General features: G+C 33.0%; 2 protein-coding genes across 2 annotated transcripts; both read left to right on the plus strand.

Annotated features, from left to right (window-relative positions):
- The first annotated feature begins 2,902 nt into the window (after positions 1-2,902).
- LOC129903629 (uncharacterized) lies at positions 2,903-3,960 on the plus strand. The gene is made up of 3 exons (XM_055979179.1): positions 2,903-2,967; positions 3,133-3,595; positions 3,817-3,960. The coding sequence occupies exons 1-3, from the start codon at positions 2,903-2,905 to the stop codon at positions 3,958-3,960; spliced, it is 672 nt and encodes a 223-aa protein (XP_055835154.1).
- Positions 3,961-20,622: 16,662 nt separating this feature from the next.
- LOC129903630 (uncharacterized) lies at positions 20,623-21,168 on the plus strand. The gene is made up of 2 exons (XM_055979180.1): positions 20,623-20,773; positions 20,939-21,168. The coding sequence occupies exons 1-2, from the start codon at positions 20,623-20,625 to the stop codon at positions 21,166-21,168; spliced, it is 381 nt and encodes a 126-aa protein (XP_055835155.1).
- The last annotated feature ends 1,415 nt before the right edge of the window (positions 21,169-22,583 follow it).

Below are 22,583 nucleotides of genomic sequence, written 5' to 3' on the forward strand. Positions count from 1 at the left end.
TATATTTTATTTTAGGAGTCTTTTTCTAATTTTTCTTTTCATTTATCTTAGGAGTCTACTTTAATTCTACTACCATTTTTTATCATATATTTTAGGATTTTTTATTTTTCCTTTCCATATATTTTAGGAGTCAATATTATAAAAAATAATTAAATAGTAATTTGGAAATTAATTAATTTAGAAATGTCCCATAAACTTAGGAATTCAAGTGTTAGTAGAAAATATTTTACTAATGTTTTTTAGACTTTTTTTGGCCATATAGATTGTTTTTGTGTATTTTTTTTAAAACCTTTTTTGCCTTTTTTTTTTGGACGTTGATGCCTACTTTTTCCCCCTATTTTTGGACTTTTTTTAAAACCTTTTTGCTTATTATTTTGAAAGCTTTTTTACTATATTTTTTTAAAATCAAATCTATTTTAGTTGGAAAATGATTCTTTAAAATTTAAGTATAATAAAAAAATCTTCTCCATTTAATTTTATTATATTTGTTATAGTCAATATTTAATATCATTAAAATAATGGTATAATCATTGAAAGAAAATGATGAAAAGACGATTTTGTTTAAAACGAAGTCTTTTAATGAAGGATAAAAGGTTCAATTAACACTTTAAGGATCTTCATGCTTTTAATATAGTACTAGTTTAGGGTACGAATTTTGCACGTGTATACCACATCAATTAGTAAAAAATGTATATAAAATAAATAAATTATAAGGTGTTTAACCCATATCATTGAATACTCAAGCAAAAATAATTGTTTTCGTCGTTATGTGACTATCTTATTATGATTTTGATCCCTGTATATTCAACTTCCCACTTTTAACCTTTAATTAAGCAAAGAGAATGATTTTAATACAAATGTAACTAAGGACAGTTACAAATGTAAGCAAATTTGTCATTTACTGTCAAGGGAAATTCCGGTATTACAATAAGGAACACTTTTATAAAAATAAATAAATAATCTAAACATACGAACACAATTACAGTCTTCCATAGCATCCTCCCCCAATTATAACAATATCCTAGCCCTTTTTTCTTCTCTCATTTGTCTACAGACTAATCGCCTATTCCATGAATTGAGTACCTTTTGAGTTTGTTGGTGGATGAACAACTTCTCTTTACTTATCTCTTCGTTTGTGTGAGAAAATAATTTATCAACTCCTTCTAGGTCACATAGCAATTCACTGCACCTGTTGAAGAGGAAAAAAAATAATCTTTTCGACAATAAAACTACGTTACAAGAGTGGGCTACAATTTTTAATATCTGTTGAGTTTAATTAGACTAAATTTTTAATATCGCTTCATGACATGAATACAAACTATATATTTTGGTCCATCTTTTGAAATAATGCGTATCAGTGTGTGTCTGTATATTATGGGTTGTATTGATATTTAAAAAATATTAAAGTTGCATTAAAAAAAAATTCATGCAATTAAGTATTATGGAGATAATAATTTTTTCTAACAATAGATAGAAATGAAGACACGAAGGTGTGCACATAATTAAACTGTATAGTTCTAAAATCTCATACATATAACTCAATTCTTCAAGAATTAAAACCAACATAATTCAAATTCAAAATTACTTTGGACTCGTATGATAATTTATATTTTTATTGGTTCTATTTAGTATAACAACAATCCTAATAGCTGCTATTTTTGCTTCTCGCATGGCAGATGAAGGTGGAGATTCAGATATGTACACCATTAAACTACACTACAAGGGTCGGTGAGTGTTTGAACCAGAGATGAACTATGTTAGTGGACAAATAGCTTATTATGATTATTGCAAGAGAGAAGAAAATTCTATCATTCAGATGAGGCGGAGTACGAAAATGTTGAGAGTCAATGATAGAAAAGTAAAATTTTGGTTTAAGATTTTGAGACAAACATAAGACTTTTATCAACTGACTTAGATATATATAACCTTTTTTATGAAATACCCGACAATAAAGAGGTAGAGATATTTGTCGATCACACAAATGAGGATCAGTGGAACTATGATGTGGTTGATTCCGAGGGTGGCCCAGTACTACATGATGAAGAAGGTTTGAAAGATGTCGATGTAATCAAGAAAAGTGATGAGAATGATTCAAGAACTGAAGAATGTGAGTCATTTCATGACTCTGATTATTCCTTGGAAGAAGCTGATTTGATTTTTGATAAAACCATCAACTCTACTGCAGAGAGGATTGGTATTACTGGAAAAAGAAGAGATAATCAAGTCAAAGGAAAAACTGTTGAGCTTGGAGTTTCCTCAAATATGTTGGCTATGTTTTCGAATGACACTCAAGAAGATGACTTTGCTACATCAGATGAGGAATTGATGAGTTTGCATGGAGATTCTGACGATGAAAATCATAAAAGATCTATTGTTTTCAACCCAACTAGGAATTTGGAAGATCCAAAATTTAAGTTTGCACTTAATATGATTTTCAGTAATACCAAATAATTCAAATGGGAAGTTGAGGTACATTCTGTGATTCAAAAAAAGGATATAAAGTTTAAAAAGAATGAAAGTACGAGATCTAGGGCAAGCTGCAAATGGTTCGTATTCGTATCAAAGGCTAATCAAGATGAGTCTTTCATGATCAAGACAATAGGTCCGGACCATTTCTGTGGCAATCAAAGAGATAACAAGACTATTGACTCTGGATTTTTAGCTAAGAAGTATGTAGAAGAGTTTAGAATTAATCCAAAGAAGGGTGTGAAAGAATTTCAAGCTCATGTGGAAGAAATGGGAAAATTAGATCCAAAATTCCCTGAATGGTTCATTAATAAACCCCCCATTCACTGGTCAAGAGCTTTTTTCTCTCCCTTTTCAAAGTGTGATGTGTTATTAAATAATTTGTGAGTCATTCAATAGTGTACATCTACCGGTAAGAGACAGGCATATTTGGACAATGATTGAATCAATTAGGATCTACATGATGTCCAGACTTCAAAAGAACAGAGATAAAATGATGAAGTATTGACAACGAATCTGTCCAAAGATCATATTGAAGCTAGAGCAAAATAAGGCTAAAGCTGCAGAATGTATTGCCACTAAATCTAATCAATTTCACTATCAAATTGAGGACATCTATTGTAGACTATTTTCTGTTGAACTTAATGAGAAAACATGTTCTTGTAGGAGATGGGAATTAACAGGAATACCTTGTAGTCATGTTGTTGCAGCTATATGGGTTAAGAAGGATGAACCTGAAATGTATGTTCATAAATGCTACATAGTTGAGCAGTACATGAAGAGTTATAACCCATCCATTTTGCCAATTGTCAGCTCTGATCAATGGCCTAAGGCGGGGATAGAACCACCACTTCCACCCATATACAAGGCACAACCAGATAGACCAAAAAAATTAAGGAAGAGAGGAATTGATGAGACAACACAAAAAGAACCAGATTCTAGAAAACTTACCTTGTTAAAAGTATCGAGAAAAGGCGGAAAAAAGAAGTGTGGATCATGTGGAAACTTAGGGAATAATAGTAGAAAATGCCCTATTCTTATGGGAAGAAACCAGTCTGAAGCTTCACATCAACAAATACATCAGCAAGTCGAAAAAGAAGGCCCTTCTACAACTAGTAATGCAACAGAAGTAAGTAATTCTATAAAATGGTTCTCTTCATCAAGCGTAATAGTACTAAAATATAATTTTATTGTACGTTTCAAGCACTATTATTGAGAATGTGGCATCAAGGCAATTCAGTTCCTCATTTGTGACTGAACAAGCTGTAATTATCTTTTTTGTTATCTACTCATGCTGTATGTATTTGACCTTACTAGCTGGCTTATTTATCTATTATTTGTATATTGTAGGTCCATCAACTTAAGCAGACAAGGTTACCTCAAGAACAATTAAAGAGTTCTATAATCATTTTAGAAGAATTTGGTGAGCATTCCAGAGAAGGTACAAGACCACTCATCATCGAGAAAATGGAAAAACAGTATCTCCCATTGTGAAGATTACAACTAGCACTTTCTCAAAAAAGTAAGGGAGTAAGAAGTGACCCGCGAGCTCATAAGAAATTTGTCCCTTAAATAGAGAAGTTAAAAGAAAGTCGATGGCATTACGGACATGAGTTTAGACCTAGATCTTTTTTATGACTTTAAAGTTGATTATCTTCTGGTGACATGTATATGATCGTGTTTTTCTTTTTAAAATTGAATGCAACTTAAATAACTATCTTTTATTCTTCTTGATCTTAACTTGAAATAAATCATCCTTTTTTTTGTAATGCTTTTCTATAATTTGACTTCCAGTTCAAGGAAGAGGGCCACAGATAAAATCAAAACAGCGACTTTAAGCAAAATGTTCTAACTAATGAAGTTAATTACTATAATACACGACAACAACAACAACAACAACAATCCAGTGGAATCCCACAAGTGGGGCTGGGGAGGGTAGGATGTACGCAGACCTTACCACTACCTCATGGAGATAGAGAGACTGTTTCCGAAAGACCCTCGGCTCGAAAGTCACAGTTCCAAATATGAGAGAAAAAAATAATATATATAGCATAAAGAAAAAATAAAAAAATAAAAAGTAAAAATAAAAATAAAAATAAAAATAAAAATAAAATGCAATGCAAAATTGACAAGACAAGAACAATAACTATAGCAAAGTACTGCAATAATCAAAGGCAATAGCAACACAACTATAAAGGCACGCCTAGACCTACGACTAACCTAAACTGACACACGGTAAGAATCCATTCTATCCCTGTTAGAATATATGATAATATATTCTGACAGATTTGTAACAAATTGTATATATTTAGTTTCCATTTATAGGTAGTTAGTTTTCTTGTATTAGACGCTTGTATTAGGTGTATATATACTTATTATGTTAATGAAATAAGTATATATACACCTAATACAAGCGTCTAATACAAGGAAACTAACTATCTATATATGGAAACTAAATATATACAATTTGTTACAAATCTGTCAGAATATATTACCATATATTCTAACAATCCCTACTAACCTTCTACCCTAATCCGTGACCTCCACTCTTTTCTATCTAAGGTCATGTGCTCGGTGATATGGAGTACTGTCATATCTTGTTTAATCACCTCTCTCCAATATTTTTTCGGTCTAACTAATTCGAAATCTAACTAAAAAATTTCATCAGCTTACCTAATCTAAACAATTTAACTTCAGTCTTAAGAAAACAATAACAAGTATCTAAACAATTTAACTTCAGTCTTAAGCAAACAACATATCAAACATCACTCTGTACCTTTAAGGTCTTCAGTTGTCGAGCTCGTGAATAGTAGAGGATCTGAATTGTTGAACTTATTTACTTTCCTGTTTCAAGAAGACACAGCACTTCAGTTGTAGACAACAATATTTGCAGATAGAGATATCAAAATGGAAAACATGCCCATAACAAACAACTATAAAGAGATATCCACGAATGATAATCTACAAGTGTAAGAATGTTGTTTTTCTACTTTAAAAAGGCAGCAATAATATGTAAAACTTTATGACGTTTGAGAAATCAAGTTGTGAATTTTCATTACTGAAATTCACTATTTCACTAAGAAATAGTTTTGTTGAAACCAAGCTGCAGGCTTCAATTCAGACATTTATTTGATCTTCTCGTTAGTGTTAATTAATCATTCTATAATGACAGCAGTTCAACAGTCTTGTCCCAAACCGCAAATATTATAAGTTTTCCCTTTCTTAAATTATAGAAACTAGTATCATAGAAATAGTATTACCTAGTTTAAAAGTGGCAAAATTCAAAGCTCAATTTTTTCATCACTAGTCGAAATTGTAGTCCAATATTTTATAGCGTATAGGTTTCAAAAATATCAAGGGAGAGTATTTGAGAGGAATATATATGAATTTAGGTGAAACAAAAGAGCCGCTTCAAATATGCAAATCAGATAAAACACTAATTTGAAAGCTTGATAAAAATAAAAACAAGAACAAAGAGGAATAAAGAGAGTACCATAGGCCACTAGCTTGAACTGGAAATTCGATTTGCCATGACTGGAGAAAAAAACATCCTGAAATGAGCTCCTTCATGAATTTCAATTCTAAGTCCTTTTATTATCCAATATCACAGGGAACAAAATTATAATAAGGTAGTAACACGGACAAAAATAATTATTTTTCCAATGTGTAATACGACTTTTTCCTATTTCTATCCCTTTGTACTAAATACTAATCAATCTATTTACCTTTTACATTAAAAAAATATTATTTTAATTATTTCAAAATATTTGTGATTTTAAAACTAATTTCATTTGACGATAAGATAAAATAATTGAATGTATTTTCAATTCTAAGTCCTTTTATTATCCAATGGGGAAAAATAAATCATAATTTCTCATTGAGTTTAAAATTCATGTCAATCTCTACCTTTGATTAAGAGTGAAGTAGTTCTACCACTGCACTCCAACCCATATTGATACATCAAACAAATTTTAACCTTCATACCAGTCAAGCATATCTCTTCAACATCTGAAATTGCACTTTCAAGTAGGTGTAGTCAAATCACATAGCATATATAAGATAAAATGTAATAAATATATCATCAAGACTAGATAGAGAGTTAAAGTAAATGGATTTTTTAAGGTGGCAAAACAACATTATATATATATACAGTATGGGATTTTTCGATGCAAATTTAAATTTAATTAGATTTCAATATCAATATCAAGTATCGAATAAAAAATAAAAATAAAATCATCAAATTCAGAGCAAAGCTAAAACTGTAATAAAAGCAATATACATAAATCTTTACCCACTATCTTTATCCTTCAATTCTCAATTTGTCAAGCAAACTCTTTTGGATCAAATTAAGTAAAGTGAATACCTTTATGATGTTATTTATAAGATACAAAAATAAATGAAATCCTCATAAAAAATTTGGCCTTTTGAAAACAACTCTTTGTGTCTAAAAGACATCTTTTTGGAAAACTTTGGCTGCAAAAAGAGAGGAAAACTCCAATTGCAAAATAAAAATACACTTTGTAGCGTACAAAAACTATCACAACAACATATAAATAAGCCAGTAGTAATATATTTTTATACTAATTAATTGTCCGTATTTTATCAACAAAATAAAAATCGTCGTATAGAGTAAAAGCCACAAAGTAGTTCAGACTTTCCTAATATATTGAAATTGCTTAAAATTAATACTCCTAACTTATAATGAAGTATAAAGAAATAGTTTTATCATTAACAAATAAAAATGCACAAAGTGATCACAACTTTCCATGTAAATCGAACGCAAGATTCTAGAATCAAAAGGAACTAAATTTTTGGTACATGAAAATTCGTATGTAGAAGTATTGTGTGTACACTTTCAATCATGTCTGATCAAAATAAAGTTATTTTCGCTCTGTTTTTATTTATTTATCAAATTTTGATTTGACATATTTATTAAAAAAATAGTTATTGATATAATAAATTTACTGTTTTATTTTTATTAATTAATGGAGTTTTAAATATATTTACTCACTATATTTTTTAAAGACATTAATTTAATTTTAATAAATTGAGAGTATAATAGAAAGAAAAAAAATTGTCCTTTCTTATTTATCAAAATTGACAAGTAAAAAAGAAAATCAAATTAAAAAATATTTGACAAATAAATAAAAGCGGAGGGAGTAGTTTAATTATGTCCTATCAAAATAAGTTAAAGATATCCTTGTAGATCTGTATTAAATAATGAAAAACTGTATTTTTTTAATAATAATAATTAAATAATAATTTTTAAAAAATTGTGAATGACTATTTTATTTATTGTAGAGCCACTTTTTCTTAGTTTTAAAATTTTTTTGTCACCTTTAATTACTTTTTCTCAAAAACTTTATGTCCAAGGAGATTATTTTTTTGTACAATTATTCCTAAGATAAATGCAAAGTAACATCATGTAATATTGTCTTCTAAATATTTATGTTATTATGTGTACTTTATATTATTAAGTACAAAACTTTAAAAAATAATGATTTTTTTTAAAAATAAAAAGTATATTTAAAGTTGAATATGATAACTCACCATCACATAACAATTAAAGAACAAAAGTAAATATTGTGAATAAAACTAAAAGAAGTATGCATGAAAAATAGCAAAAGACTTTAATTATTATTTAGTTAACCTTTATTTTGATTAAGGTCTTTTCTGTTTAGTATAAATAAAAGTAATATAGCTCTTTAGATGACAACCTTTTATTGACAAATTAACTTAATAATTTTCTAATTGCTATCGGTGTGTAGCCTTCTCTCTTAATTAATTTAGGCAAACTATTAACTTATTTTTTATGATATTTTTAGTATATTATAATGAATGAATGTAAAAATTTGAAGTAAAAAAATATATGATATACTTGCATATACTTATCTATTTAAATTGTCGGATGTTATAATTTTGCTGTGAATCAACTTCTAACCATATGTTGGTTTCTACTGGATATTGCTTATTCTCTCCAAATATAAGTGTTACTTCGCACGATTGTCTTTTCTATTTTTATTTGGTATTTTTTTACCATCTTTGATTTAGGTACATAAAATTAATGGTTGAGAGAAAATTCAAGTATAATTATCAAAAAATTTAAATTACTTGTAGTTAGGTGGATATTCCAATAATAAATACGTCGTATTCAAATTGAATGTAAGAAAATGAATGACACTACTCACCAACAAACACAGTAGGAATTTGTTGTTGTTTTTGATAAATCATCAATTGTCACAATTAACTTTTTTCCCCAAGAAATTAGAATTCATGAATTATAACATGAACGCACTGCAATATAAATTAAAATCATATAGTTAGAAAATAAATGATTTAGATAGATAAATACAAAACATAAAAAAAAAAACCAAAGTCAGATTAGAAAATTTGTCATCTTAGATAGATAAATAAAAAACTCACACAAAAAAACAAGAAGTGACATAAAGATGTAAAAGGTTCAAAAGAATCCTATTCAATTTTATTTTATTAAATTAGAATTCTCCTTCCATGACCTAGTCCTACTACTATTATTTTTCCATACAAAGAAGTAAGCAAGCAATACACAATATTTGATTAATTTCAAAGTCTCTCTCTATATATCACCTAGAACCCTTTTTAAATTTGGGTTCTCCATCCGTGGCCTACTACTATTATTTTTTCATACAATTAAGAAAATAATTAATACACAATATTTAATTAATTTTAAAGTCCTAAATGAAATTATTATGTTTAAATATTAAAAAATGGTAAAAGACGATATTGTCTAAAGCAAAGTCTTTTAATAAATGACAAATTAATCAATACTTTAAGGGTGTTCATGCTATATATATAATTATTACCTTTTATCATTATTCAAAAATCATCTCAAAAAGATTTTGTTTTAAACTAAATATTTTGTTAATTAGTTTGGCTTAATGAATAGATTTATATTTTAAGTTAGTTAATTTAAAATAAAGTTAATTATTTTACTTTTCAAAATTAAGAATCTCGTTAATTAATTAATAATAATTTTTCCTATTTAAGTGTTAGCCGAATTCCTAATTAAACTCAAAATTGGCCAATTGCTTAACTCAATGTGGCCAATTTCTTAATTTAGTTGGCTATAGTTAAAATCCATACGATCATTTATTAAATTACGATTCTAGCCCTTTAAACCATTTTTTCCAATTCCCAATCAACCCATTCATTTAATACACTCCCTAAACTAACCGACCCAATTCCTACGCTCAACAGCAACACAAAATAACTACTCAATTCCCATGTGGCCACATCATACCAAGCCAACACTTACACCACTACCTTTCCTCAATATTTTTCCGTTTACATCACATCACCCCACTCAACATTACATATATTATACTTTACATCACACCACCCACTAAACATACATACATACATACATACACATACATACATACATATATATATATATATATATATATATATATATATATATATATATATATATATATATATATATATATATTATACTTTAAATCACATCACCTCACTCAACATTTACATATATTATATTTACAACATTATACCATTCCACTATAACATTTACATATAATACTTACACCTCATACAACAATACCCAATTTCCTCTCACCTCACGTGCACACACCCCATATTCATCTTTTTCACCAAATCAATAAAAAATTCCAACAACAACAATTCATCGCAGTGATGCGTTCCTCTCCATATTTGCCATCTCGCATACCTCGGGCCGTAATAATTGACTTCGTTTTCAAGTTGTCAGTTTTTTTTTTTCAAAAGTCTAATCTGAATCAAATTCGAATTTTGGGGGTATGTTTTTCTTTTACTTTGACTTCTTCTCCATCCTATCTAATCAATCTCTCATCTCCCGCTCAAATGATTATATTAGGATTCAAACCTTTTTATTTTTAGCTATAAATACATGGTATCAATGATCATTTTAAGGGGGGGGGGGGGTTAAGATTGATAGCTCGATTTTTGGTAGTGAAAATAGTGTTTTCACGAAATCAAACCCACGAAAGTTTGAGCCTAAGATCTTGAGCTTTCTTTCAGTTCTTTGCTTGTTTATTTTCTGGTGATGAGGAGTTCATCGCCTTCAAATTCGTAGTCTTAGTCACTGCTCCGAATAAGGTAATTCTTTTTCATTTTTTAACTTTCATCTGTTTTAGTCATCTATTTTATAGCTTAAGTTATGTGTCTTATTTAGATTAACTATATATTGATTAGTTCCTTTATAAGTTTTTTTTCTTCTTACTGTTTGAATGATATGTGTTGGGTTAAAGAAATTTTGATCATGTATGAGTTCCTTGTTTATCCTTGCATTTTCTTTTTCTTCACTTGAATGGATGGTTGTCATTTTTTTTCTTTTCTATTTTTCAATATTTTTTGGTACCAACTAGGGTAATTTTAATGTGAAATCATAGAAAAAATTTACTGCTTAAATATATATATATATATATATATATATATATATATACATATATATATATATTTGGTCAATTAATTCTTAATGTGATATTGATAAGAATTTGAGTGTTAAAATCTCTTTTGCGCTCGTTGTGTATATGACTACTTGAGGAATGAGTTTTGAAATTTATATTTGATAAAGAATTGAGTTACTGCAAATTCACTTTGGCATTTATGTTTTCTGTTCCTGTTCTTGTGTCTTGTCTAATTTTAAAATATTTAGTCGTCAAGTATTTAATTTTGTTGAAATTTTCCTAATTCTTTTTTTTCGTTTCTTTTATGCATGAAATCCCTAACGAGTTGATTTTGGACTCCTTGCATATCCCCCGATTTCGAGTCACCTCATCTTGCTCGAATTGCTAGAAAGCCAAAAATACAAGTTTTGGACGATGATATCGTGAGATACAAGTGGAAAATAGATTGAATACACTGATATACAGCGTATGTACGATAGTGATATACAAGGACGAAATTGGGTCCAAGGCCCAAAAGCAGACGCAGCAGCAGTCCAAATGCATTATTGATAAAAAAATTGGGCCGAAACCCATTTATTTACAACAAACCTTTTATTTAGAATTAGGTTAGGTTTGGGTCTACTGGGAAGCCAACAAATTTAATTTTGAGCAAGGCTCAAACTTATTCTTTCTTTTATTACTATTTGTTTATTATATATTTTGTATTAACTCTTACCTTAATTGTTTAGTTTAGCTTAATTAAATTCTCCAAAAGAAGAACTAATTTTTTTTTATGTTGGTTTATTTGTTTAAATAATTTTATCAACTCTTGTCTTTATTTATTTGATTAAATATTTAGTCAAATCGTTGCTTATCTTTAATTGATTAAATTATTTCAAGATAGTATTCTTTCCAAGTGAACCAAAGACACTTTCCTACTTAAGTTATTTTGACTAAAATTTTATTTATTTCCAAATTAATTTAAATATTTTAATTAAGTTCTTTTTTTAAAAAAAACTCAAATTATCTTTCTTACTTAATATTTTTTTCAAAGTTAGTCAATATTTTAGTCAAATCATCGGATAACGCACGTTAGTGGACACTTTGAGTACTAACACCTTCTCAAAGTGGAAATGTGAACATCTTACCCATTTTCTCTAATTTTTAAGACTTAAATCTGTTAAGATATTTTAAATTAAGTTTTCTTAATTTTTTCAAAAATTAAGTTGCGACTTTTTTCTAAAATTATTTTTTTCTCTAAAAGTTGAAATTAATTTTAAATCATTTTTTCCCGACATAACGCTAGCTCCAGCAAGTTACTTTTACCATAGGAACTTTTGAAAAGCCGACACCATATGCCCACAACTACTCTGAGAGCCCAAATTTGATCCAGCCACCCTAGTCCAAGGAAAACCAAGCTGGTAGGTGCGTATAAACATGGACAAGCAATCATAATAGTCCCACGACACCAACTCCCATCCAAAAACATCACAAGCTACCGAATATGAAAAAGGAAGACCTCGTATCCTTAACAAATTCAAAATCATATGTTCTATGAATTACTTTGGTCCCATCCTGAAAATAAACCTTCTAAGCAACATCCCATCCTTCAACTTAGGCTACCTCTGAAGCCATCAACAAACATCACTGCTGCAACTCCAAATTAAAGACAAAGCCTCGAGAGATACCACATAACCACAGAGAACCAACGACAGATGTAAAAAGGTACAATAAGGGATCACACTTTCCAAATTCCCAACTAGCCATAACCAAGCATCAAAACCCTCTAAAGACACGGCTTCCAAAGGTTGAATGAACGCAACACCACTTCACATTGGAGAATAAGACTAAGGCAAGGGAAAGAGAGGGCCAACTAGCAACACCACAATCACAAATCTCCACACTACCATTAAAGCCAAACACCAAAGCTTCCACAAAGAAACCTACCAGGTAGGCTAAAAGAGTAACCTTCAACTTCGCAACATTAGGACTGAAGGTAGTAATAAGGCATAGGAAATAATTGACAAGTGGGATCTACCACAAGTCAAAAAAAGGCTATACCTCCCAATTACACACTGCCTCCATAACCGACCTCTCACCTATGAACCGAATGATGCCAAGAAACAAAGACAATCTTCTAAGCTAAGAATACTAGAATGGCAGAAGAGAATTACTAATCAAAGCAAAGCTAGCTATGCACAATGGTAAGAAGAGCCATTCAACTGCTAATCCAATAGGGCGGCACACAACTAAGGAGACCTTATAATCCAACTAAAACTACTAGTACTACAAATCCCAAAACTAACAAAGTTGGTCTAGCCATCTATCTAACAAGGATCGATACCACAACAACAACAACTAGCCAGGGAGAAAAAAAAGAATATCTAACTAGCCCAGCCGCAAACTCATAACACTGCTACAAAGGCAAAGGCATGGGAAGTTGCTCAACTACCACTTCTCAACATAAAAACTCAACCTAGTTGACCACTACTAAAAAAAGTCAACTACGACACCAAAAACTCAAACACATAAATTCAAAGAAGGCTGGTACACAATCATAAGATGAATGGAAAGTCAAATTGGCACAGATGGATATAAAAACCACAAATCACTCAATGTAAACAATGAATGACAACATAATGAATTCCCACAAATATAATTGATACCTGGGTCTTCGGCCTCTAGCTGACCTGTAGAAGCATGGAACGAATCGTGATCGACTCAAACTGAGTACCCCCACTACTACCTGCTTCCCTCGAGGCACTGCCACTGGTTGGATGTGCTGTAGACCCATGAAATTGACCTGGCCGAACAAATCGCACCATGGTCCCATGCTGGGGATACAATCTTGACCAGTGCCCAAGCTCTCCAAAAATATGACAAGCTTTGACCACCCTAGCTTGGGGATAACAGATGTTGACAATGTCTTAATGATCAACTCTTACATGGGTCAATCCCAAGACTAGTTCCCAAACTCCCCACAATCATAGCAACCCTTATAGCCTGAAGCCCGATGTGAAAAACGTGATAAACTCCTTTAGCTGCCCTAACAAACTGTGGACCATCTCTAACACTCTAGGAACCACCCCTAGCTGAATGTATCGGGGTCCTGTGACACTCTCTAACAAAGTATCCTACCTCACCACACTCGTAGCAACTGTAACTAATATCAACATGTTGTAAAGATCCAGCTAGAATAGAATGAGCTCCAACACCTGAAGACCCAAGGTGCTCACCCCGAGAAGTCTGACTATATCTATTCATTGTAAGTTCTATGACCTGCCTTAGAACCTCTTGGAACCTGAGGCGCTACCGTTGTAGGCTTGATGGATCGAGAAGGAAGATGACCTTCACCAAACTGATACTCGCCTCAAAGTGGGATGTTGTCACCACTGTACTGATGGTGAGGACTTTTACCACTATCTCTGTAAGCCTTAAGGCATGCCTGCTCTACGACTCCGGCATGACTAATAACTCGGGGAAAGGTAGATCCAGCTACTAACATATGCTCTAATGTCAAACAGAGTGGTAAAGACAGTTCTTTGACGAACTTCTAACTCATATCTCGATCCGTAGAGGGTGATGTGTAGTTATGCTCGACCCACTCAAGAAATCCCAAGACATACTCCAATACCAATGATGAACCCTTCTGGGGAACCATCAACCCATCTCTGGCTTGAGAACCATCTGCCAAAATGCTAGTGGAACGTGTTGATTCTCTGATGCGTCCACCGAAAACCCCGTGTTATCCATCTAAGAGAGAGTAGATTCCAAAAGATCAGCTTTAGAGGTTATTCAAAGCGAAAACACACGACAAGGAGTAAAGAACATAATTTCCTAAATATGCCCTATAGCCTCCCAAAGATAGGATACGGATGTCTCCGCACCGATTTGCAGGACTCTACTAGGCATTGCTCTCATACCAATGATGTCGATCAACCTAGAGCTTTAATACCAACTTTCATGACCTAGTTACTCAGGTCATGATGGTACCTACTATAACTAAGGGTAGGCATGATATAGTATGGACGGTATTTTAAACTTCGGTACGATAATTTCGACATTCGGTTTTTAAAATTATTATACCATTACCATACCATTTAATTCAGTATGTTTTTGTATTTTAAAGTTCAGTATCGGTATTTTGCGGTATGGTAAATTGCTAACCATAGTTTGTTCAACTTCGACTAATATATACTTGTATAATTAGAGTATTATGACTTTGACAATTTAAAAAAAGGCCTCAATTGTATCATACTACCACATTACACAAGTAAAAATATATATTCAAAAGAAAGAACAAATAATTATTTTTGTTAATTAATTATATTTAAATACATTTCAATCAAAATAAAGTAGTGAAAGTTTCAACTTCTAAACATTTATTTTATACTAATACTAGGTTGCATATGTGTTAGTATGTGTTATTTATGTAATTATATACTTCAGTATGGTATTCGATATTTTGGTACGTTATTTCTAAATATCAAATACCATACTGAATATCAAAAAAATTTAAAATGTATACCAAATACAATAATACCAAAACCATAGTATCAAAAATTTTGGTATTGTATGGTAATTCGGTATATATCATACCATGCCCACCCCTAACTATAACCCACCAATATGTAAGTCTCACCTATAGCTTAGAACTAGAAGCAGTGGACTATTAACAGGAAGATAAACAAACAAAACACAAAAAATAATAGCAAGAAGAAAGAGGAGCCAACATAGGAACATAACTAAAGAACCATCCCCAAGACCTGACATCAGTCAGTAATTGAGCATCTAAATAAAATAAGAGTACAAGGCTTTTACAAATACAAAACAGGTACAGGCTGTCTTTGAATACAACATAAAGACTAGCCTAGCCAAAATAGATGGCAATTAGCATCTCCAGACACCAGGAGCTCACCAAATCTCTGAATCCAAGCTGCTCCACACAAAGCCCAAATCATCGGCGACAACCCTTATTATGATCTATAAGGTGCAGAAATGTAATATGAGTATTAAATGAATGGTACTCAGAAGGCATAATCCGACTAAGCTCCACAAATAAATCAAGTATAAATAACATATAAATAAAGTAAGTACATCACAAGAAACTAAACAGGAGCTAACACAAGGTAAAACAGGCAATAAGAGTAAAGAGATAGAATACATGGAGAAAAAAAACATAGTCAAGAGACGCACCAAAAATCGCAAGCCAACAACGTATTTACATGAGAAAATACTATAGAAGTCGACTCAAGAAAATAAAGTTGACCAACGCTGCTAACCACATAACCATCTAAAGACTAATCCCACTCAGCCTAGCAAAAAATATCGACAACAAATCCAGAATAAGACCCCATGTAACTAACTACAAATACAAGAGTAGATAAGTACAAATATAATCAAATAATAATCGAGCGGACGCCCATACCCCCAAAAGGTACAAACATACCTCCGACCCTCATAAAATTGGGGGACCAAATAGCAAACAAGTATACTTGTGACAGGCGATGCGAATGAATGTAAGTTTTTAGTAAAAGCAGTAACATAATTGGTGGCTCTCAAAAATCATCAAAAACCAAATGTATAGGCCCACCCCGGCCCTTGGATTACCAAATAGGACCCATGTAGATCCCTTATTTGATTTAGTAGCGCACCGAATAGAAAGTCCTATAAGGGATATGGGAAGTTGGTATACACTGCCTGGGCTTGAACCAGGTCTTATACATAACACATAGCATCCCCGTTATGATACAAGAGAGTGAGTAGCCAAGCCTATGTAGAAAAGGGTAACGCCGCGTCGGATAGTCAAGTATAGGCTAAAGGCATCCCAGATGCAGCCAACGTAGAAAAAAGGCAACACCGCACCGGATATCAATAAAAACTGAGTGCATCCTCGATGCATCTGATATTGCCAGTATAAAAGAAGTACGTCCTCAATGCCTGATAAGTCTCAATACAGTGTCTAAATGATCCAGGTGGTATGAATCCCCATTAAAAATTAATCTTAAAAATATAGTAAAAAAGTGTGAGAATGCCTTCTCAAAAATTAAAGTAAAATCCATGAAGAAACCTAGATCGTTCCACAAAATATGTGAAAATATGACAATTAATGCAAGCATGCCATCACCAGCATCCTAACAAGGTACACATAATCCAAAATATAACATCAAGTCTTACCACACTACCAAGGCGAAGGAAAGTAATATGGGATCCAATCGCTCCTCAAACACATTCTCAGGCCCAACAATAGACAATAGACAATAAGGCATCACAAGCCTACCACTAAACATAGAGCAAAGTAATCGAGAAATGGCTCAGATTTCTCTAGGAAGATGCCTTTACCATGAATATACCATAATAGCTCCCAACCAAGCATCGCTAAGCCAAACCCACATCTACAATGAGCCTCTGAGGTCTCAAGAACTATCACAAGGTACACCATCTGAAACAAGCCTTACCAGAAGCTACGACTAGCTATAATGGCAATAAAACATATGCTAAAGCACCCAAGTCTCTAACCTAGCCTAAGTCCGTCAATATCAATCCTAAAAAGCATAGAAATGCTAAGTCAATGCCCCAACCAAGGCCCATAGCCTAAACTAAGGATTTCAGGAGACTACTCTAGTCTAAAGCCCAACTGGGCACCAAGAAAATATAATGGGAGAAATAAAACCCTATTCTCAACAAGTACCAACCTAAATCACATGTAATATATACTAAACTATATCAAAGAAAGCTCAATAAAAGTGGGACACCGTAGCCTACCTAGAAGTCGATTACACGCGTTCCGAATCCACTATTTTAAAGTTTTTTACCTCTGAATCACCTCTAATCTCCTCCAAGCTAACAAAATATTAATCAGGACATCAATACTGATTATTTGACATAAAAATTGCATTAGTTAGAGACAAACTTAAAATCATATCTAAAATAGAATTGTGGGACATACATCGAGAATCCCAAAATTGACTTGATAAAAAGGTTCATTTGAGCTTACTGAACTTGTGTTCCAAAATATGACATAATTCAATGCTGAAAAATGAAAAAATCAGCTCATGCAATATATTCTCCTTCAAAGCATAAGAAAGGAGAGAGGGCAGCTGCTAACTTAAAAAATACCTCAAATAGAGGTCTCCGACAGGACTCAAGAACTCCAATACGTAATTAAGAACTTCCCAACTATGCTGGACTTCGAATCACCCAAAACAAATTCTCTTAGCTCTAGTTATTGAATTTTGAAGTTTGGAGAAATGACTGAAAAACAATTTGATCTTTAATTAAAATGACCAGTGAGTTGACTATCGTGAATGCGGGCCCCAAGTTCATGATCGTGGTCAATAAGGTCTGGTTGACCCAAATACGCTTTCGTGAATGTGGAGTTTTTCCCATGAATATGAAGGGTCGAGGTGACTCCTCTCCCTGATCGCGAAGACCTGCTCGCGAACGCAATGCACGAGGCTCATAGGTCTTTGTGAATGCAGAAGCACCCTTGCAAACGCAAAGGCCAAAAAGTGTCCTCCACGAATGCGTCAGTAGGCATGTGATCATGAAGGGTTAATAGTACTGCACTATCCCAACTTTGAGACTTGAAAAAGCTAAGACAGGGTGCTCAGGATTCATTTGGAACACCATGTGTGTAAACGAACTATGCTACTCCAACAAATTCGATGTTGCAAACTCAAAGGTGCATTCAAAATTTCCAACCAAGGTCATCTCGACAAAAAATAGGTCCCATATTCGGGTGTCATTTTAAGCCAAAATCCACAAGGGGGCTCAAAATGAGACCGCAAGTCTTGAGAATCATACGGAAGGTTGTTCTAGACCAAACTCGATATTCTGGAGATAACTGCTTTGATGGAATTTCAATTCGAGCACGTTTATCAAAAATATTGACCAAGATCAAACTTAAACCAAAACTTGCACTGAAATCCTCAAAACTTGAGCCGACCATGATACTAGACTAAAATGACCATTTCAAAGCTGAAGGAACCATCAAAATTCCATTCTGAGGTTATTTTCCAGGAGTTTTGACCGAAGTCAACTGTTCAAACTCCAAGAGCTCCAAAATAAGGAAACAGATATAAAACCCAAATGAACGACCAGACGACCCAATTGTCAGTCCTAACAAATCATAATTGACTTAGAGTTGCTATAGGAAAGCTCTAAATGCCGAAAAGGACAGAAAATAGAGGAAATAATCTGAAGGGTCATTACATGATGAGTAAGAATAAAAACTCATTCACAGATTATAGATGGAATTGATAATAAAATTTGCTATAAATTGTATGTCTATTTTATTTGGTAGAAACAACATGTTATTCACGTTTTAGGGGTGAATTAATTGATCAGATTGTACCTCAACTTCTAAATTCTGACAACCAACCTATTGTTGTAGTTCTGCAACTTATACAAGTACACAAATTTCAAGATATATCTTTTGTTCTTATACTTATTTAATAAAACTATTATTTACATCTCACACATATAATATTTGAAAAATTCATATTCGGTGCACAATATTTAAAATGCATCAAAGCTTTGGATTAGTCCAACAGATCATCACTTTGAAGAATTTTAAAAATAATGTAATACACATTTTAGTCTTTTCATATCTGTTAGCAAATACTCTATTTAGTTCATGTCTTACTATTTTAATTTTTTTCTATGCAGATTACTTTCATTTTGGAATATAAATTCTGACAGAATGACTCGGACTATCTCACAACAAAATTACTCCATCTCAAAGGAATTAGCTAAGGACATTGTTCAGGTAAAGAAAATTATCAAAACAATGGAGATCATGAAAGTGAGTAAATGATCTAAGAATGTAGAATCATAATATATACAGAAGGAAAAAAGTAAATCCAGGACATTGTTTGCTCACCCTTGTATCCAAATCTAATTACAGCTGGCTCGAGATCAATGCTGGTAGCTAGTGCTCGAACTTGCATCACAAAAACAGATACAAAATGTAGTATGAGTATCAAAATAATAGGTACCCAATAGGCATCATAGGCTAACTGAGCAAGAAAATCAAAAGTAATATGAAATGCTAGAATTTAATCCATAATCAGAAATAAGAATAAAAAGTCTAACTAGGGAAGGCACACCATGCCCACTACTCTATTTATCTAGGGTTGACCAAAATGTATCATGACCTCAAATGTCTGTATTGGTGGGATGGCATGAAAAAGGATATCATCGAATTCGTGGTCCAGTGCACAAATTGTCAACAGGTTAAAATTGAACATCAGAAGTCTGGCGAGCTGTTACAGGAGATGAAAATCCTGACTTGGAAATGGGAAGCAATCAATATGGATTTCATTATAGGCTTACATCGCACTCTGTGGAAATATGATTCCATATGGGTTGTTGTGGATAGACTGACGAAATCAGCCCACTTCCTCCTAGTTAGGACTACATACTCAGCTGAGGATTATGCGATGTTGTACATTAAGGAGGTGGTAAGACTTCATGAGGTCTCCACATCGATTATATTAGACAGGGGAGCTCAATTCACCGCTAACTTCTAGAGATCATTTCAAGAGGGATTGGGACGCAGGTGAATCTTAGTATAACATTCCACCCTCAGACAAACAAACAGGCTGAATGTACCATTCAAACGTTAGAAGACATATTACGGGCTTGTATTATTGACTTTAGAGGCAGCTGGGATGATCATATACCGCTTATCTAGTTTGCCTATAATAACAGCTATTACTTTAGCATTCAAATGGCGCCGTACAAAGCTTTGTATGGCAAGAAGTGTAGGTCACCGATTGGCTGGTTTGATATTGGAGAGACACGACTAATAGTCTCAGATATGGTTCAGCAAGCGGTGGATAAAATAAAGCTTATTCGGGAAAGATTGTTTGCAGCTCAAAGTTGATAGAAGGCATATGCAGATAATCGACGTCGACCTTTAGAGTTTCAGGTGGATGATTGGGTGTTCTTGAAGGTGTCACCCATGAAGGGAGTATTGAGGTTCGGCAAGAAGAGGAAGCTTAGCCCAAGATACATTGGTCCTTATGAGATCATCCGAAGAATAGGCAAGGTTGCCTATGAGTTGGACCTACCATCGGATCTGGAAGTTGTACACCTGGTCTTTCACGTATCGATGCTTCACAAATATGCCGATGATCCTCCCAGAATATTCCCTGTGGATGATATCCAGGTGAATGAGGAACTCTCGTATGAGGAACGCCCTATAGCCATACTGGATCGCCAAGTTAAGAGATTGCGCACCAAAGATGTGGCCTCCGTCAAGATGCTGTGGTGAAATAAAAATAGAGAAGAGATGACTTGGGAAACTGAGAAAGAGATGAAGAATAAATATTCATACTTGTTCCGATGTCTATAGGTAATCTCAACCCCTGAAACTATTACATTGATTGCTTAGAAAAATCATTTATGGTTGCAGTAAATAAAAGTTCTCTGTACTCTGTATAAGACCTTGAAGAGTGTTTTGCTTAACATTTGAGGATGAATGTGCTAAAGGGGGGAAGGATGTTATGTCCTGTACTTTTGTACTTCGAAATGCTTTCCAAAACTTCTTAAAAGTTACCACGTGACCCAGATTATCTCTAATGTTATCAAATAACTCTAAGGAAGGAAGTATTTGAGGATCCATAAGAATAAAGTTAGAAGTAAGGGTTATAAAGATTTGAAAGGAGTTGGGGGACAAATGACAAGTCGTGGGACTCAACTAAGCTACCATTATGGATGTTTTACATACTTAATCTATCTAAGTACATGTTGAGCATATGTAATAAGGATTACATAGGTTCTTAAAGTGAGACGAGATTATAAACCCATGGAAGAGGTGGAAGGAGGCGTAGCACCTACTTGGAAGAAAGTAGGTGATGCACCTACTTGGACCAAGTAGGTGACACACCTACTTGAGGTGGGTCCCACACTGCCATGTGGCGGCCTTAGAGTGGTGGCATGGATTGATTGGTCCAATGAGGGTTGGACACGTGTCACCCTTAGGGGTTGACACATGTCACAACTTAAGATGTAGTATATAAGGACCATTTTATGACTAATGCATCATAAATTCATCTTTTACACTTAGAACAAATAAGGAAAAATTGAGAGAAAAAACCTAGAAAGCCAAAGAGAGAGCTACGGGTTTGGCCCTATCAAGGTAAGGTCCTGACTTCCGTTCTATGAATTAATTATTTAAGGTATCCTATGGTGATATAACAGTGCTTACAAATGAAAAGTTTTGGCTTGGGGGCAGCAAGGAAGGGTAACGAGCAGTCCACTACTTTTCAACGCGATTAAGGAACTTTCGAGGCTAGTTCTTGCAAGTTTTGAACAAGGTAAGGTCTTCCCTTTCAAAGTGGAGTAATAATGTTATTAGGGAGTGTATTACATGTGTTAAATGAAGTTGGAAATAGGAAAAATGCATAAGTATGTTTGGCGTTAGAAACAAACTAAATTGAAGTCGTTTTAGTTAAGTCAAAGTCGAGTAATGTGTTGTGGTTGTGGTGCTACGGATTGGAAGGTTGGGTGATGTGTTGTAGGTCTAGAAAGTAGTATAAATAGGGTGCGGGTGCTTCTATTTTCAGCCACACGACCCTCTGTTTCATGTGGTTAAAAGTTTTACGATATAGAGATTAAAAACCGTATTTTGGTATCGTAGTTTTAAGCGAGTTATTTAGGGTTTGTGTTGCGTAATGTTGAAGTGGT

The sequence above is a fragment of the Solanum dulcamara genome, chromosome 9 (assembly GCF_947179165.1).
Source record: "Solanum dulcamara chromosome 9, daSolDulc1.2, whole genome shotgun sequence".
Lineage (NCBI taxonomy): Eukaryota > Viridiplantae > Streptophyta > Magnoliopsida > Solanales > Solanaceae > Solanum > Solanum dulcamara.

Coding starts and splice junctions, on each gene's coding strand:
- LOC129903629 (XM_055979179.1), top strand. CDS start 2,903: ATGATTGAATCAATTAGGATCTACATGATGTCCAGACTTCAAAAGAAC. Junction 2,968..3,132: donor AACAGAGATAAAATGATGAA/GTATTGACAACG, acceptor ATGTTCTTGTAG/GAGATGGGAATTAACAGGAA. Junction 3,596..3,816: donor CAACTAGTAATGCAACAGAA/GTAAGTAATTCT, acceptor TGTATATTGTAG/GTCCATCAACTTAAGCAGAC.
- LOC129903630 (XM_055979180.1), top strand. CDS start 20,623: ATGGCGCCGTACAAAGCTTTGTATGGCAAGAAGTGTAGGTCACCGATT. Junction 20,774..20,938: donor AAGATTGTTTGCAGCTCAAA/GTTGATAGAAGG, acceptor TCCGAAGAATAG/GCAAGGTTGCCTATGAGTTG.